This window comes from Cydia pomonella, chromosome 6, assembly GCF_033807575.1.
Source record: "Cydia pomonella isolate Wapato2018A chromosome 6, ilCydPomo1, whole genome shotgun sequence".
In the NCBI taxonomy this organism is placed as follows: Eukaryota; Metazoa; Arthropoda; class Insecta; order Lepidoptera; family Tortricidae; genus Cydia; species Cydia pomonella.
Window position 1 is genome coordinate 1,762,738 of NC_084708.1, and position 17,545 is coordinate 1,780,282.

Genomic DNA, 17,545 nt, shown 5'->3' on the forward strand with positions numbered 1-17,545 from the left:
GAAAAACTCATTGGTACGAGCCGGGGTTTGGCCCCGCGACCTCCGGATTGAAAGTCGCACGCTCTTACCGCTAGGCCACCAGCGCTTCTCCACAACACATATCACAATACTAGCGATAATGTACAAAACAACTAAATAACTAACCCAGGCACACTAGGCGAGTTATATCCCACAGTGACGCCAGCAAACGGATAATCGTCACACGTCAGCACGAAGCTAAACGTAAAGGCAGCAGCAACCAATGTGGCCGCTACACATAACTTGATGATGCCGGCACAGGCGAGGTTCCAGCGCTTGACCAGCCAGCCTCCGAGGAATGTTCCACCTCCGCCAGCGGGGACTGTGATAACACCTGGAAATGGAATTCTTCTGTTAGGAATTGCTTTTCTCGAAACCGAAGGAAGGTCGCAGAGGGAGCGAAACAGTGAATGTGGACGCTAAACTGAGACAAAAACAGATTGGTATCTGTCTCATTCAGAGGAAAGAGATGAAAGAACGGAGGCATGTTATTTTTTACAGGTACTACTTAATAACTGTTCTAAGTAGATGGATTTACTACTTTAACTAAAAAACATTATGTTTTGCTGCCCTAAATATGACATGACCCTAAATTAATTATATCAGTCAATCCTGCAGCAGTTTTACCGAGTAATATCCGTCATCAACTCATCACTTTCAGTCAACTCTCAACCTGGCTTACAAATCTTACCTAACAACAGAGCAGCCTCTGACGCGCTAACCGCGAACTGGTTCTCTATCAGCTTGGGCAGGAACGCGGCGAAGCCAGATATCAGCATGCCCTCGCTGGCGCCCGCCAGGTTCAGGAACAGGAACGTGGGGTTCCGGAGTAGCGCTGTAGCCGCTCGGGGCAGCTCTCGGAGCGAGCTGAAGGCGGCGGATTTGGAGGCTGATTCGTGGGCTTCGGAGACTTTGGAGTTGCGGATTTCTTCAGCACCTGGAACGTAGGATTGTTTTTTTATATTTAGGATCACCAACAGACCCCATTGTCATCGGATGGTCATCAAAAATCCGTCTGTAGTGGACTTAAAATTAAGGGATTGTCCAGAGATAGCTAGGTAACCACAGCTTATTCTAGTAGCTATTTTAGAGCATATATATATATAGGTATGTACAGAAGGACTTTATTTTTGTAGTATGGTGTAGTCTAGCGAAGGTCTTAAGAGAAACTATAGAAGTGGATCTTGGACCCTTATAATTTATCCTGGCTATTCGTTGTGCCTGTTTCCGTGTAGATTGGAAGTTGTAGCCAAAGAAAACCTTCAAACGCAATGAGAAAATCAGCCCTACAATAGTTTCAGCAAGTAATTTTACTTTATAATAAGTAATATTAAACGAGATGGAAAGATGATCTGATAAGGATTATGAGGCCCCTTGGATGAATCAGCATACAACTGGTGTTTGTGGAGATCTTTGGGGTGATGCCTAGTGGATGTCTTTTGACTTATATGGTGATCAGGAATGTATTCTTGATGCTTTAATTTTCGAATATACATACATATACCTATTTGTATTTTACTAGGACAAGGTATGAAGGTAGAAGAAGATAGATACTTAGTATTAGGTATATTGTGTTGTAGGAGGTCACGCTGTGTGGTAACTGGTAAATAGATGAGGTCGGTCAGTTCTTTTGAGGATGTTAGGACGTTTTTTCGGTATGATGTATAGTTAGTTACAAAGTTACCTGGTAGCTCATAGGGGAATGCCAGCAGTGGCACTGCTACAATGAGGCAGAGTAAAGCTGACAGCAGAAACCCGACCCACCACGCGCCAATCCAAACTGAGCTCACTGGCGTTATGCCGAGGCTGAAAAAGGAAAGGCTTTTCATTAGTACTTTATCACAAAGGTAAAGTAGATTTATAAGCCAACTTTAAGTAAGTAGGTTGTTTAGGTAGGTTGTCTGGAAGAGATCGCTCTTTAGCGATAAGACCGCCCGTTGTCTACCATAGTCTAAGCCGATGTTTAATTTGTATGTCATTATGTTCTTTCATATTGGTGAGCAATAAAGAATATTTGTATTGTATTGTAAGTAGGTAGGTAGTATTTGTATAAGAAATATTTAATTATTGGAAGTTTTTGTATTAAACAAAAAATAAAACTCTGTTAAGTAGGTAGGCGCGTAAACAATAAGTAACGTGATAACTGAAGCGCTGGTGACCTAGCGGTAAGAGGGTGCGACTTGCAATCCGGAGGTCGCGGGTTCAAACTCCGGCTCGTACCTATGAGTTTTTCGGAACGGAATTTGATGGGATCCCTTTGTTTGACATAATTATTGAAAGTCATAATGTAATGATAGTCATATTATCATTAGTCATAACTCTGAAACCGTTAACTTTTCAGGAATTTCCTTAGATTATCCTATAGATAGGTTAGGTTAGGTTAGGTTTGTTTTATGGCAATCCTGAAAAGTTACGCGTTTCTGAGAAAAACCAAATTATGACTAACGAAAATGCGGACAAACAATACATTATGACTTAAAACTTTATGGGAAACAATAGAGACCCGAATTTGATATTTACCAGTCGCTTTTCGGTGAAGAATATCATCGTGCGGAAACCGGACTAATCCCAATAAGCTCTAGTTTACCCCCTGGGTTGGAAGGTCAGATGGCAATCCCTTTCGCAAAAACTTGTGCTTACGCCAATTCTTGGAATTAGTTGCCTAGCAGACCCCAGGCTCATATGAGCCGTGGAAAAATGCCGAACAACGTAAGAAAGATGATGATGAGACTACGCACGTTAACTTTGCACAAGCTCGGTAGGTAGTAAGAATTACAATGAATTAAATAAGAAAAGTAGATAGTAGTAGTGCCTATAATCTCCATACTAAGTATGGTCCGTCTCTAGGTAACTAATTAAAATAGCAAGCAGAAGACCTTACATATTTAATTTGAAAATGAAACAGTAGCTCAGATGATTCTATCATTCTTGTCTTGTCAGGCAATAAGGTCGTGTATACATATTTTTGGCACTTTGTCCGTGTCATATTTAATACCTTGACTGTACCTCCTATTCGTTATGTTACAGTGAAAATTATATCGCATGTTACGAGTATTAGGCGACAAAAATTGACTAAGGGTAAAGGTACATCCAACAATAAATAGTTTAATTTTTTTCTTCCTAAACTGACTACAGATTCCTCAAGCACTCAACGTTCAATTACTCAACGCACACTGAGCGTGTAGTCGCTCAACTTGAGTATTTCCGCGTATGCGGTTTGCTCAGCAATCGAGATGCAGACGCTCAGATGTTTGACGTACACTCGGCGTTGATTATTGGACAGCTAAATGAGTTGCGTGCGAGCATGCATAGATTGTACAGCTACTGATCAATATTATGTAATGGACTTAGAATAATAAAGTCTAGAAATCTAGTTCCACACCGATCTGTGAAAAAGTGAATTCAAAGTACAACTAAGACTATCTTAAGACGATTAGCTATAATAAAATATTTTTTTTGTAATCAAGTGAAAGAGTGAAACTGCAATGTTGTAACCTCGTCCAAAACATACTTAGTCTAAATATAAGTAGGTAATATGTAGTTTGGATAGCCATTTAGGTCAGTAGAAAAGGCGACAAATTAAAAAAATGTACGAGTATGCACGAAGTTGTCCTCCCATAGAAAAAATTTGAATTTCGCGCCTTTTTCTACTGACAAAGTGGGTTTGGCGGAGATTATTTAAATAAGCAAGCTGTAGAATCAACACAATAATAAATTAAATAAGTTTCTGTAGAAACTTTATTTACGACACAAGCTACTATTGTCCTGTTTATCTTATACCTTTAAACGAGCAATTTTTGTATACATATATATATATATATATATATATATATATTTCTGTGATCTCGGAAACGGCTCTAACGATTTCTCTGTGGTATATGGGGGTTTTTGGGGGTATACAATCGATCTAGATTAGTCTTATGTTTGGGAAAACGCGTGTTTTCGAGTTTTCATGCTTTTTTCTTTCGACGCAGAATTGGTACGCGGACGGCTAGAAACGAGTGTTACGGGTTCGAATCTCGCCCGGTGACTAACTTTTGTTTTTTTTTTATATGTTCAAGTTTATATATAATTTTTAATTTTTATTGTTTTAGACAAGTTTCATTTAGTAAAAAAATGTAGTTAAGATTATCACCTATACACCACCATATTACAATAAATAGTTATAACCGAGCAAAGCTCGGTCGCCCAGGTACTGTGCAATAAAGTGACATACATACATTGCCGACAGACCGCTCTTTGCGAAGATAGTCGTTTCGATAAATACAGGTGCTAGGTGTTTGAAGAAAAACAGATGCTAAAAAAAGATTTATAGCATTCAAAAATAATATTGAACAGAAAAAATGTATCGCGGCGATAGACGTTATGAAAAGTCGCGTGAACATTTTTATACATTATTCAAGTTTTCGATTGGCGTTTTCTATCAGCGATTGTCATCTTACTTAGTAGCCATCAGTACCCCTAGTGTAAATATTTTCGACAGCGAAACGTGACGTACGCGTTTGCGTTAAGTGTCATTTTGTATGAGATTTTTGACTTTCCAAAACGTCCCGCTTGGCGCGCTGTTCAAAAACCCATACAAAATGAGACTTAACGCAAACGCGTACGTCACGCATAAGTCTCATTTTGTATGGGTTTTTGAACAGCGCGCCAAGCGGGACGTTTTGGAAAGTCAAAAATCTCATACAAAATGACACTTAACGCAAACGCGTACGTCACGTTTCGCTGTCGAAAATATTTACACTAGGGTTACAGGTCCCATTTGGTATTATTTTATTTACTAAATATATATCTATCTAGCGGTCATTTTACGTAGACGTCCACAGGGCCGCATCACACGCATCGGACGCATCGCACACAACGGATTTTTAAGGTGTTTATTTTGTCACAATAATTTATTGACCTGTCAATTAGTTATTTAGCTCCTTTCTATTTAATAAAATTCAAAGTTCCTGCAACGTAAATTTAAATGTAACTAAATTTAATTTTTTAGTTTTATTTATGTTTCTTTTAACCGTTGTTTTGTTATTGGTAATTAGCAAACCAGTAAGGAAGAGCGGTATCTCTTGCCACATAACCACTCGGGTCACCCCCCGCACCCGGGTGGTATGCGGAATGCATTTCCCCCCCTAGAAAAAAAAAAAAAAAGGTATCTTGTATACTTAAAAAGAGACGCCAACCTGCATATTGTTAAGTTATGAAGTTACTGAATATTTTTTTTTTATTAATTTACGGGATAAATATATAGGTCATACTAAGCAACTTTTACTACCTGACCAACCGCGAAATCACGAAAAAAAAATTACTCTCCCATACAAAATGGCCAAGGTCAGAAAGCCAAATTGTATGAAACAGCAAGTTTTTTTCGCGATTTCAGGATAAGTCTCATAGTAAAAGTTAATACCTATATATTCATCTATTTTTTTTTTTATACTATGTCGGTGGCAAACAAGCATACGGCCCGCCTGATGGTAAGCAGTATCCGTAGCCTATGTACGCCTGCAACTCCAGAGGAGTTACATGCGCGTTGCCGACCCTAACCCCCTCCCACTCCTCGTTGAGCTCTGGCAACCCTAATCTAATCTATTGCAGGTGACTAAATAAATACCCTGTAGAAAGTCACAAAAGTCCGTCCACTGATGCGTTGCGCGCGATGCGTGCGATGCGTGCGATACGGCCCTGTGGAGGTCTACCTTTAAGAGGCTGTCAACACCCAATGTCCTCGAAATTGATGTTACTTAAACAGTTTTTTAAGAAAGACTATTTGTTTTAGTCAAGTAATAAAAATATATGTTCATATTAATTATATTTCAAAGACCGTGGTTGTACTCGATACAAAAAAAAAAAGAAAAAAAAAAAGTAGTAAATATTAAATCTAATGATTTGTATTCTCTAAGATAATGAGCTGCATGTAAATTTAGTATAAGCAAGATATTATGTCTTTCTTTTCTGTTGTTAAAGTTTAATAATCTTACCTAAACCTACTTTACAATTTCATAGAAGTGAAACCAAATTGTATAAGTCTGGTTTGAGCAGCAAAGAATGTTATTATTCTATAAGTGGAAACTGTTATGGCTTGTGTGTATTCTATATTTGTTTAAACATATGTATTATTTTTCGCTGTTTGTTTCCCAATAATGAATAAAAAAAAAAAAAAAAAATACATGACTGAACGAAATCGGCTCGATAGAAAATAATTGCAAAGATTGGTCTTAAAATCACAATTAAACGGTTTTATGTCTTTATTGTTTTGACTTATGGGTCTGCAATTAAAATCACAATTTCAAAACATTTATATCTAAACCGCTATTGAGTAAAATATTACACTAATAATCCACTTTTTTTATTTAAATATTTTTCTTATTATTCCCTTGCCCAGGTCCAGTAACATGCGACAGTGCTATCTCATTTTCTCCGATACAAATAGACAGAGTGCGCGCTTTAGGTATTGTACGAACAATTCAATGTTCTAACTCAAGAGCACTCAGAAAAATAAAGGGCATCTAAAATGAATTGAAATAATAGAAGCCCCGCTTCAAATGTTAAACGGGAAACGAATACTTCGCTTTGTTCTATTATTATAATTGTTTTATTTGTTTTGTTTTGACATTCGTTAACGACAAAATTTAACACGTTTATTGCAGATTTAACGTTGATTGCAAGAAATAAGAGAAACCCCCAATTTAACGAAAGCTGGTTAAGACTTAAGAGCCCAGCATCAACGTGGTCACTAGCGCCACTGCTAAATAATTGTAATTATTTAAATTTAACGATAGATATTTAAAAAAGGGGGCCGCTACGTACTGTATTTTGTATCGAAGTACCTTTTGAATACATCATAATAGTTTTTACGTTGCTGGATTCGTCGATCTAGGCGTCCAAAGTTAAAACGGCCGTTTTTGTTTTAAGTTCATAGATCGACGAATCCAGCAACATAGAAACTAGTTTGAGTGTTCAAAAGGTACTTAAATACAAAATACAGCACGTAGCGGCCCCCTTTTTTAAATATCTATCGTCATATTTAAACTATCACAATTATTTTCCAGTGGCGCTAGTGAGCACGTTGATGGGCTCTTAAACCTTTAACAGACCAAATTTAAAAAAGCACACGACTAGCCTGCCTTATCACTTCTTTAAAACCCTAAAAATTCTGTATAAGAAAAAAATACAAATAAGCTTTGGGCAAAAATTTAATTTTTGGTACAAGCTTTTATCGCTGACTGTATTACTTTTCTTTCCACAGGCAACTAATAATACTCATCGAGACAATTCTAATAACCCCAAACACAATTAGGTTACGTTGTTTTATCACAGAGTTCCTGTGGCCACCTCCTGTCTCCATCGGATCAGCTTGAATATCTAAGTGTGCCCTATATTACACTCAAGGAATACGGGACAATAATTATATATAAGTAACATACACTGTGATCAGTTTATAGAATCGAATGACTGACCATCAGTTCATCCTATAAAGTGTTAGAAACTTAATTAGTAATTCGTCTAATTACTGAATGTGTTAATTTACTTTACAACTGAACTTTTAACCACGTATTAAATAGGCCATATTATAAAAAAGCTTAAAAACTAATATTTTTATTCCGTTTACGGTGCAAACAAAAACACTGCATTTAAATTGTCTAAATCTGCTAATTCCAAATAGGCAGGCGGTGAAATATTACCTCTGGCGTCGCGTCGGATGATGGATGACAGTTCCTTCAGATTTCTTGTTTGGGCTTTATCATCATCTTCCTCCCGTTGTCTTGGCATTTTTGCCAAGGCTCATGGAAACCTGGGGTCTCAATCCCAAGAATAGCCGTAGGCACTAGTTTTTACGAAAGCCAATGCCATCGAATCTTCGAACCCAGAGGGTAACAAAGGCCTTATTAGGATTAGTTCGGTTTCTTCACAAAGTTTTCCTTCACCGAAAAGCGACTGGTAAATATCGAATAATATTTCGCACATAAGTCCCCAAAAACTCATTGGTACGAGCCGGGGTTTGATCCCGCGACCACCGAATTGCAAGTCGCAGCTTTTACCGCTAGGTTACTAGCGCTTCTTTTGGTTGGGATTTATGTAAAAAAATATTGAAGAAATATTTATTTATCGTATCTTTACTAATTGAATGCTACATAAATAAATGTGCTTTAAAAACATTTTAAGTAGGTACGTCACAGTTACTTCATAAAAAAAAATACTGCCATAGGGATCAACATTCAACGCGAGAGGCATAGCTAGTATTAAAAGTTATCAGCTCGCCTCACGCTCGCTGGCTACCATAATAAAATTGTCGCATAATAAAGAACTCCGTGTTCCAAAAGACATTAACAACCATACGCACAAAACCCCACTTCCGATAGCTCGGAGCTAAAAATCGTTATAACTCCACAAAAGACCCGAACAAACACTTCTACGGCCTCATCCACGCATATTAAAACGATACCACAAAACTGCAGTTCAAAAGTCGGAAAATCATATTCCCGCGAAAGCTGAGCTGGAAACTGAAATTAATTTGGCTGGCAACACAATAGGGTGAAAGCGAGAGCTACTTGGCTGAATGAAGCCCGCCCGTGCCCGTGTCAGATGAGATATTAAAAGTATAACGCTTGTCTGTGGTAACGGTTTTTTTTTTAAACCGTAGGAATAGGAACATAGCCCAATTTCAAGAGATGGTTTAACTTAATCGTTTCATAATTTACTTAATTCAGTAACTAACGTAGGGAAGACACTGTAGAGATATCTGCATCTCATTTCTTCATATTGCTGCGTCTCTGTCGTCAATTACTGATTTAAGTAAGGTGTATGCTCAGAAGAATGAGGCAGGGTATTCTGGGAAATTGCTTTCGCGTAATGTAATATGCTTAAGGGAAATTTAATTTTCTAAACCAATACATCGTGTTTTCGCTTGTCGACTTTGTAATCGTGTTTTAGAAGGTTTGTTCATTATTATTAAGTTTACCTTAGGTTGTTCATGCAGTGCAAATTAAGTAGATTTTTTATAATTTCCCTCGCAATCCCTAATAACTTTTGAGCGCTGGGCAGCATCTGAGTTACTAAGACTTTACCCAATACATCGAAATTTTACGGGTGTCTTGTTCCGGGTGTCGGGTCTACTGTATCCCATAAAGTTTTAAGTCATAATGTAATGATTGTCTACATTTTCCTTAGCCATAATTTGGTTTTTCTCAGAAACGCGTAACTTTTCAGGATTTGCCATAAAACAAACTTAACCTAACCTATCTATAGGATAACTTGAGGAAATTCCTGAAAAGTTAACGGTTTCATAGTTATGACTAATGATAACATGTAGTCATGTTATCATTAGTCATAACTCTGAAACCGTTGAAAGTCATAATGTAATGATAGTTCATTACATTATGACTTTCAATAAATAAAACAAAGGGATCCGAAAATTTCCACCATATATGGGCCTTAGCGAGTCCCTAGCGAGGCCCTAGATGGCAGAACACTGGGCTAGCGATCCTGTTATCGTGCGTTCAAGTCTCACCCAAGACAGTGAATTTTTCCACTTTTATTTGTTTCTTAGCTTAATAGCATCGTTAGCAGAGTTTCAGCTTAATACAATATTAATTTAGATTAAAGAGCTCTTCAAACCAGTGAACATTTTATCGAAACAACGAAATCGAAATCGCCAAAAAAATAAAGATTTGATGGCTGTTACTTACGCTTCGGAGTCCACGGTAACGAAATCTGTGTAGATCTTGAGCATTTGCCCACCCACCACGTAGCCCAGCGCTGGGCCCACCACGGCCATTGTGTAGTACACACCTGGAACAAACAAACAACCATAGTAATTCACTTCCGGCCCGATTCGAAGAATGAGATACGATAACGATAAGTTCTTGTTTAGATAATTTCATTTAGATATCGTTTGTATGTCGTTTAATTGACAGAAGCAGCTCGATTCGGGCAACCAATGTCACTTTGACGTTAGACATATCGTAGATAGATCTTATTGGGATCAAATAAACGTCAATTTTAACATATCGTTTAGTTACCGTTCTTTTAAAGATCTTTCCAAGATCTTAAACGTGTCTATCATTCTTCGAATCGCGCCATAAGTAAACGGCGAACGTCTCAAATGACGCGAAAAGGAACAAGGCGTGTTTTTACAGCTAAAAGGGGGTTAAGATCGTCGTGTCGTGAAAGCTTTACTGTGCTTTTATTCCACGCTTTTTGCTATCAAGACTCTTAAAGTGGATTTGACTTTTTTGAGAAGGTTATTTTTTCCATATCATGCTACAACAAAAGCAGTTTGAACGGTAGTAAGTATGGCTTTAAGGTAAATCAATTCATTTTCTAATTTCACATACGGGTATTATGCGGAGTAATTTTTATACGGTATAGGGACCGTGCGCGTTGGAGGGTCTGCCATCTTGTGGCCTGAATCGGAACAATAAACATTTACATTTACACGTCACGTGTTTTCCTGTGCATAGTAGGTTCTGCCATCTTGTGGGCTACATCGGAACAGTAAACATCACATTTACGCCTCGCGCCAAAAATCTGACGGCTCCTGTGCTGCCTCCTACAGTTCATGCACGCTCCCTATACATGTAAGTTATATTCTGACGTTTTATACAGATTTCAACGATTTTTGAAGTGAAAACTTTAGCGGCGCTGTGCACTTTCTGTGATGGGGAAAAATGTTATGACCCTGTCGGTCAGATTAAAAATTCGTAAGGACACGTGACCTGATCGTAAAACTCCATGATGGTTCTAGTAATGATGATGGTGTAAGAGTCGTTGAAATTATGGAGGGAAGTTGATTTTTCTGAGAGATAAACTTTTTAATGTTAAGTTCTGAAGTGTTACATTTTTAATGTAATATATATTGTCATGTTTGTGTACGATAGCGCATTAAATGAATATTGTATTTCACCCCATAAATGATAGTACTTTAATATTGATAATTAAAGCAATTCGTGCAAAATTATTCCTAACCATTCCATAATATCAAAAATGCAAAACGTTGATAATCAAGTTTTCACTTCTAGTCACACTCCCAGAGTGCAATCCATTGATTTTTATTTATTTAAATTTTATTGCACAAATTTACAAAATGGCGGACTTAACGTCTAACGACCATTGGGCTAAACAGACACAGTTAGTTTGGTGCAGGATTGGAAATTTATATGGTTTTTAGTTTGTATTGTCAAACATTTAATTCCTCAAACTCCATACAGGTAAATTTTAATTAAATTATCTATTATCTTTTTCAGTGCGCATGAACTGATATGGTAAATTAGCAGTTTGCTTAATTTTTTGTTATTGAGGAAACAACAAAAATCGCAACTAGGAATACCTCTTAAGATACGTCAATAATTTGCTAAATACGATATGGATCGGATGTCAGTGAAAGTGACGTTTTTTGAAGCAACGTCACTTTCTAATATTCGATCGATATCGTATCTCTGAGGAATTCATAGTTGCGATTTTTCCATACAAACGCTCTCGACTGTTTCCTCCCTGGATTTTTATCCTAGATCAATGATTTTTTCAAATATGATCAATATCATCAATATCTGTGCCGCTATGTTTTACTTTTATTGATTATTTTTTTTTTGAAGAAACTTCCATCGCCTCGAAAATCGCAAAAACGGCTCCATTGAATTGGCTGCAAAAAAAGGCGCAGTATACAAATATGACACCAAATATCCAAAAAATCAAAACATTACGGCATAGATTATTTCTTCCTCATGTAGTTCCCAAAATTTCATAATAATTGGTTGCGTTTTGGAGGAGGAAACAGTCGAAACGAAACCTTTTTTGAGTTTGTTGCGTGGGTATTTTAGTCCGAGCTGCAGTTGTCCTTATCGCACGCAGGCACTCCCGCCCACCGCAGCGCGACAGAACCATAGCTTTAAAAATTCGAGATTTGAAAAGTAGCTCAGCTACGAATTGCTCTTAAGGTTTCTAAGTCGAATCGGACCGAGAAAATATTACGGTACTACGTAAGAACTACGGCGTAGCGGCCGTAGCACTCGTAGCATAAGGCGGTTATCACATTGCGACACACTTCGGAACGGCGTTCGGTGATACAGTTTTTGATTTTGTACTGTAGAGACTTTGTACTTCTTGTATGCAAAATCTGCATGGTACAACACACTGGCTACGCCTCTCTGTGCGAAGGTGCGAATCGCACGACGGTTCGCGCTTTCGGACGGGTGCGGCCGCAGGGTATGCCATACCGAGCTGCGTAGTCCCGAACGGTTTTTGGTACTGTCAGCTGCGAAATTGCATGGAGAGATTATGAATGAATTTATTGATTTTGATTTCAAAGAGTGATAAGCACTGAAACTTTCCTGTAACGTCTTGCGGTCCGATATGAAGAATGAGATACGATAACGATAAGTTCTGGTTTAGGTAGGTTCTCATTTAGATAGCTACAGACTGTGATATGTTTGCGTGGCGATGGACGGCTGTATGCAACTATGCAGTGAAGGTCTGAAGTATTGTGAGAGAATGGATGATAGTTGTTCAACTGTAATAATTTAGCCTTATAAATGTAAATGTACTTAATTTTGATGGCGCATTAGTTAACCACTGTAATGTCATGTAAACATGTTTTCAATAAATAAATGGTCTTTTACGGCTGTTTTTTTTTATTATTTATTCTATAAAATATCTTACATTGAACTAAACAGAAAAGTGCCGTGAAACCCTGTCGGGTTTGTATCGAGGTTTGATGGCACATGAACGCGGTTCGGCGTGCACCGTACCTCCGGACGGAGATACGCGTACGTGCGTCGCTCCGCACGCCGCCGCAATGAAATGCAGCGACAGTGTGATAAGTTGATAACCGCCTAACTTGCGCAACGAGTAAATAAGTATTTTTAAATTAAAAGATATAAAAAAGTCACAAGAACTTTCAAATTTGTCTAATATTGATATCAATTGCAGCGTAGCTCATTATGTTCTAAACAAAAGCTTGCAAAAATATCATACTAAATAAACGCCCACATTTCCGTCTAATAATTAGAATTTCCACTAAAATGACAAACGGTATGAATCGCAATGAATAATGTATGGATATGAATAATAATGTAGAACAAACCGCGTCCATCTGTTTGCAGCGCAAACAATCACATTGTATGCGGCATTCGAACTTCCAACACCATCATGATTTGATATACATTAGTACCCCTTTACGGCCACCCCACACTAGCGTCTTTTGAGAGTCGGCGTCGTTTGCAGAGCAAACAATCACATTGTATGCGGCATTCTGACTTCCAACACCATCGTGATTGATATACATTAGTACCTCTTTACGGCTCCCCCACACTAGCGTCTTTTGAAAATCAGCGTCTTTTGAGAGTCGGCGTGTAGATATGTAGAGACTGTATACATCTCTAATAAAGTATCTAATATTTCATTGATTCCATATTTGTAATTGTATTGTGTTATTTTTATTGATTGTAAAAATTTGATATGTAAAAGTGCCTCTGAGGCCTATTTGCTGAATAAATGTATGTTTCTTGGTTTGATACACAGTAGTATCTTTAGGGCCACCCCACACTAGCGTCTTTTGAGAGTCGGCGTCTAGTCAGCGCTATGGAATATGGCGTCGCTGCGCAGTTGCGTCGAACAGCAGTCCTAAGAGTTAACTAGACGACGACGCTCAAAATAAATACGGTAGTGTGTCGTGTCTCTTAATCCGGATGGGAAAAAACCGGACAAAAACGAATTAAAGAGATTTCCGAACTATAGATGGCAATTTGAACAGTATTTAATTCGTAAATAAATGAAAGATTTATGTATATTTGAATATTTATTTAATCAAAATTAACAAAACAACCTATAAACATTACTTAGGCAATAGCGGGATAGCAACGGTATGATGCCGGCCCCTCCAAACCCCGCACACCCCGCCGTCGCCCGTGCTGAATCCGTCCGGATTATAGAGTCCACCGGATTATCCGGATCTCGTTCTAAGAGTCCGTCTACTTTGCACGGACTCGAATAGAACAAAGTACCATTATTTCACAGAAATTATGATATTGACACACTTTGTCATTAAAAACGCAATGCAGAGCTTGATCCGACTCTATAAATATTGGCACAGAGGAACTCAAATAGATTCACGCATACAACACGTCATTGCCAGTGAAATTTGATGATTGTTGTTTTATTACCCCATAATGTATCAGCACCAATCATGGGACACAATATCTCCGTCGCGCTGACGGGGGCGGCTCTTAAAATTAGTGCGATAAGGACAACTGCAGCTTAGGCGAAAAATTCTGCCTAAAACTCTCAGAAATGGAGGTTTCGTTCTCGACATTTTCTTCCTCCAGAACTTTACCAATCGTAACGAAATTTTGGGAACGGAATGGGAAAGAAATTATCTGTGCCTGACCGTTTTGATTGCCTGTCTGAAGTTTCTATTAATATTTAGCTTACGAGTAAATATGAAAATCACATTCACCAATTCATTCGTTCATTGCCGTTTTCACGTATGTAGATGTTTGTGTAATCATTCACTTAAACTCTCCTCGTTAATTAAGAAACGCTCGAATTGTACTACAAAAAATTATCAAGTCAAGAACAGGTTGTTAAAGTTCGAATCTCGTTCGGGAAAATAGCATTTGATTTTGAGCTAGCAAATTGTGTTTTTATTATACTTTAGTTAAGTAGTCGACTTGTGGAAACAAACACCTATTCGTGGTCCAAAATTGAGGATTTTTTTTTTACTTGAACTATTTAATTTAAGTATCCATTACTTAATAAAAAAAGCGGCCAAATGCGAGTCGAACTCGCCCATGAAGGGTTCCGTACCATTTATGACGTATTAAAAAAAACTACTTACTAGATCTCGTTCAAACCAATTTTCGCACACATTTTATCACTTTGGAAGTGTCTCTCGCGCTAACTATTTAGTTAAGAAAAAAAAAAATTAGAAACCTCAATATCATTTTTGAAGACCTATCCTATATACCCCACACGTATAGGTTTAATGAAAAAAAAAATGAGTTTCAGTTCTAAGTATGGGGAACCCCCAAAATTTATTGTTTTTTTTTTTTTTGTGATGATTGATGATTTGTGTGAAAATCGGTTCACAGAATACATCTACTTACCAAGTTTCAACAGTATAGTTGTTATAGTTTCGGAAAAAAGTGGCTGTGACATAAACGGACAGACAGACGGACATGCCAAATCCATAAGGGTTCCGTTTTTTGCCATTTGGCTACGGAACCCTAAAAATGTTTGCTTTAAATAAATGGCACGTGCAGCGGTAATGTCTTATTTATTTAAAAAAACTTTTAAGCATATTAAGATTAATTTTAATGTAAGTACTAACAAATGATATGGGCTTATTATGTCTGAAATAAATGATTAAATTGAATTTAAAATATCAGGGACAAATCTGAGACAGGAAAATAAAGTAGGTATTGGATTAGGATCTATTGGCTAGATATCAGAATCCAGACACAATTTGGCGCTACACCAAACAATTTTAGATAAGGGACAGGAATTGTAGGTGACTTGTGCATGTACTTTTTACCGAAAGGTTTAGTTTTATACCATTTTACAACGACTTGTTTTCTATGTTGGGGGTGTGGTTGATAACTTCTAAACGCCCTAATTTTGTTGTACCTACTCGTATTATAATATCTATTAATAAAAAATTGTACCAGACATAGGTTGCCAGATCTCAACGAGGGGCGGGAGGGGGTTACGGTCGGCAACGCGCATGTAACTCCTCCGGAGTTGCAGGCGTACATAGTGCTTACCATCAGGCAGGCCGTATGCTTGTTTGCCACCGACGTAGTATAAAAAAAAACCTATGGCATTCCTATACCTATCTATGTTACTTATACAGGCTGTATCTATGTTACTTATATCTAGTATATCTGGTAGTACACAACAAAAAACCCGTACTCGAACTCAAGGGCCCTCCACCACGAATGGAGCCACGCTAGTAATGGAACGCGCCTTTTAGGTGTTACATAAATAGGAACGGATCAGGAATGACCACTAATGCCTAGTAAAACTAAGATATAGTCTAGTATATCTGGTAGTACACAACAAACCCGCACTCGAACTCAAGGGCCCAACACCACGAACGCTGCCACGCTAGTAATGGAACGCGGCTGTTAGGTGTAACCTAGTGGGATGGGACGCTTGAACAGTCTTGCGTGGTTCGATGTTTGCTCCTCCTTAACGTGAAAACGGCTTAACAGATTTCGATGAAATTAGTCACAAAAATAGTTTATCATGTTCGAAAGGACATAAGATACTTATTATTACGAATTTCAACCCTTTAGGGGGTGAAATTGGGGTTGCAGTTTAGTAAGAGTGTACTAAGGGTGAGATGTAATTTAACGGCTTCCACACAGACAAATTCGGGGGCAAGAATTGGTAATATATCTTGTAGTAGACAACAAACCTGCACTCTCGATACTCGAACTCAAGGGCCCTTTACCACGAATGGTGGCATGCTAGTAATGGAACGCGCCTTTTAGGTGTGACGTAGGGTGAATGTGCTAAATGCATTTGGACGCTCTTAGTGTGTGAAGAGCAAAGTTTCTTTTTGAAGAAGCTTGTAGGATCTTTTATAAGTTATAAGGCACATAACTCTTAATAGGGCACATTTTTAGGGTTCCGTAGCCAAATGGCAAAAAAACGGAACCCTTATAGATTCGTCATGTCCGTCTGTCTGTCCGATTCTGTCACAGCCACTTTTTTCCGAAACTATAAAAGCTATACTGTTCAAACTTGGTAAGTAGATGTATTCTATGAACCGCATTATGATGTTTACACAAAAATAGAAAAAAACACAATAAATTTTGGGGGTTCCCCATACTTAGAACTGAAACTCAAAAAATCTTTTTTCATCAAACCCATACGTGTGGGGTATCTATGGATAGGTCTTTAAAAATGATATTGAGGTTTCTAATATCATTTTTTTCTAAACTGAATAGTTTGCGCGAGAGACACTTCCAAAGTGGTAAAAAGTGTCCCCCCCCCCCCCCCCGTAACTTCTAAAATAACAGAATGAAAAATTAAAAAAAAATGTATGATATACATTGCCATGCAAACTTCCACCGAAAATTGGTTCGAACGAGATCTAGGAAGTAGTTTTTTTTAATACGCCATAAAAATTTAAATTTTTTTTTTTTTTTTCATCAAACCCATACGTGTGGGGTATCTAGGGATAGGTCTTCAACAATGATATTTAGGTTTCTAATATAATTTTAACAGAATGAAAAATCTAAAACAAAATATATGATATACATTACCATGCAAACTTCCAACGAAAATTGGTTTGAACCAGATCTAGTAAGTAGTTTTTTTTAATACGTCATAAATGGTACGGAACCCTTCATGGGTGAGTCCGACTCGCACTTGGCCGCTTTTTTATTACATAAGGCAAAAATTACTACCTACATGTAAGTAACATTGTTTTCGTGATTTTTTAACAGACAGAAATTTTACGACAAACTATGGAAACATAAAAACTCGCCTGCTGTGCAGGCTCTAAGGCTGCTGAACTCCCTTCTGTCAT

General features: G+C 37.8%; 1 protein-coding gene across 1 annotated transcript in view; it reads right to left on the minus strand.

The window, feature by feature from the left end:
* Positions 1–17,545, minus strand: part of LOC133518615 (solute carrier organic anion transporter family member 4A1) — a 118,587-nt gene that overhangs the window by 8,756 nt on the left and 92,286 nt on the right. The window contains exons 7-10 of the mRNA XM_061852287.1: positions 9,702–9,804; positions 1,703–1,824; positions 710–955; positions 145–352 (exon numbers count right to left, since the gene is read on the minus strand). Of these exons, the coding sequence (XP_061708271.1) occupies positions 145–352; positions 710–955; positions 1,703–1,824; positions 9,702–9,804 (679 nt within the window). The remainder of the gene's footprint in view (positions 1–144; positions 353–709; positions 956–1,702; positions 1,825–9,701; positions 9,805–17,545) is intronic.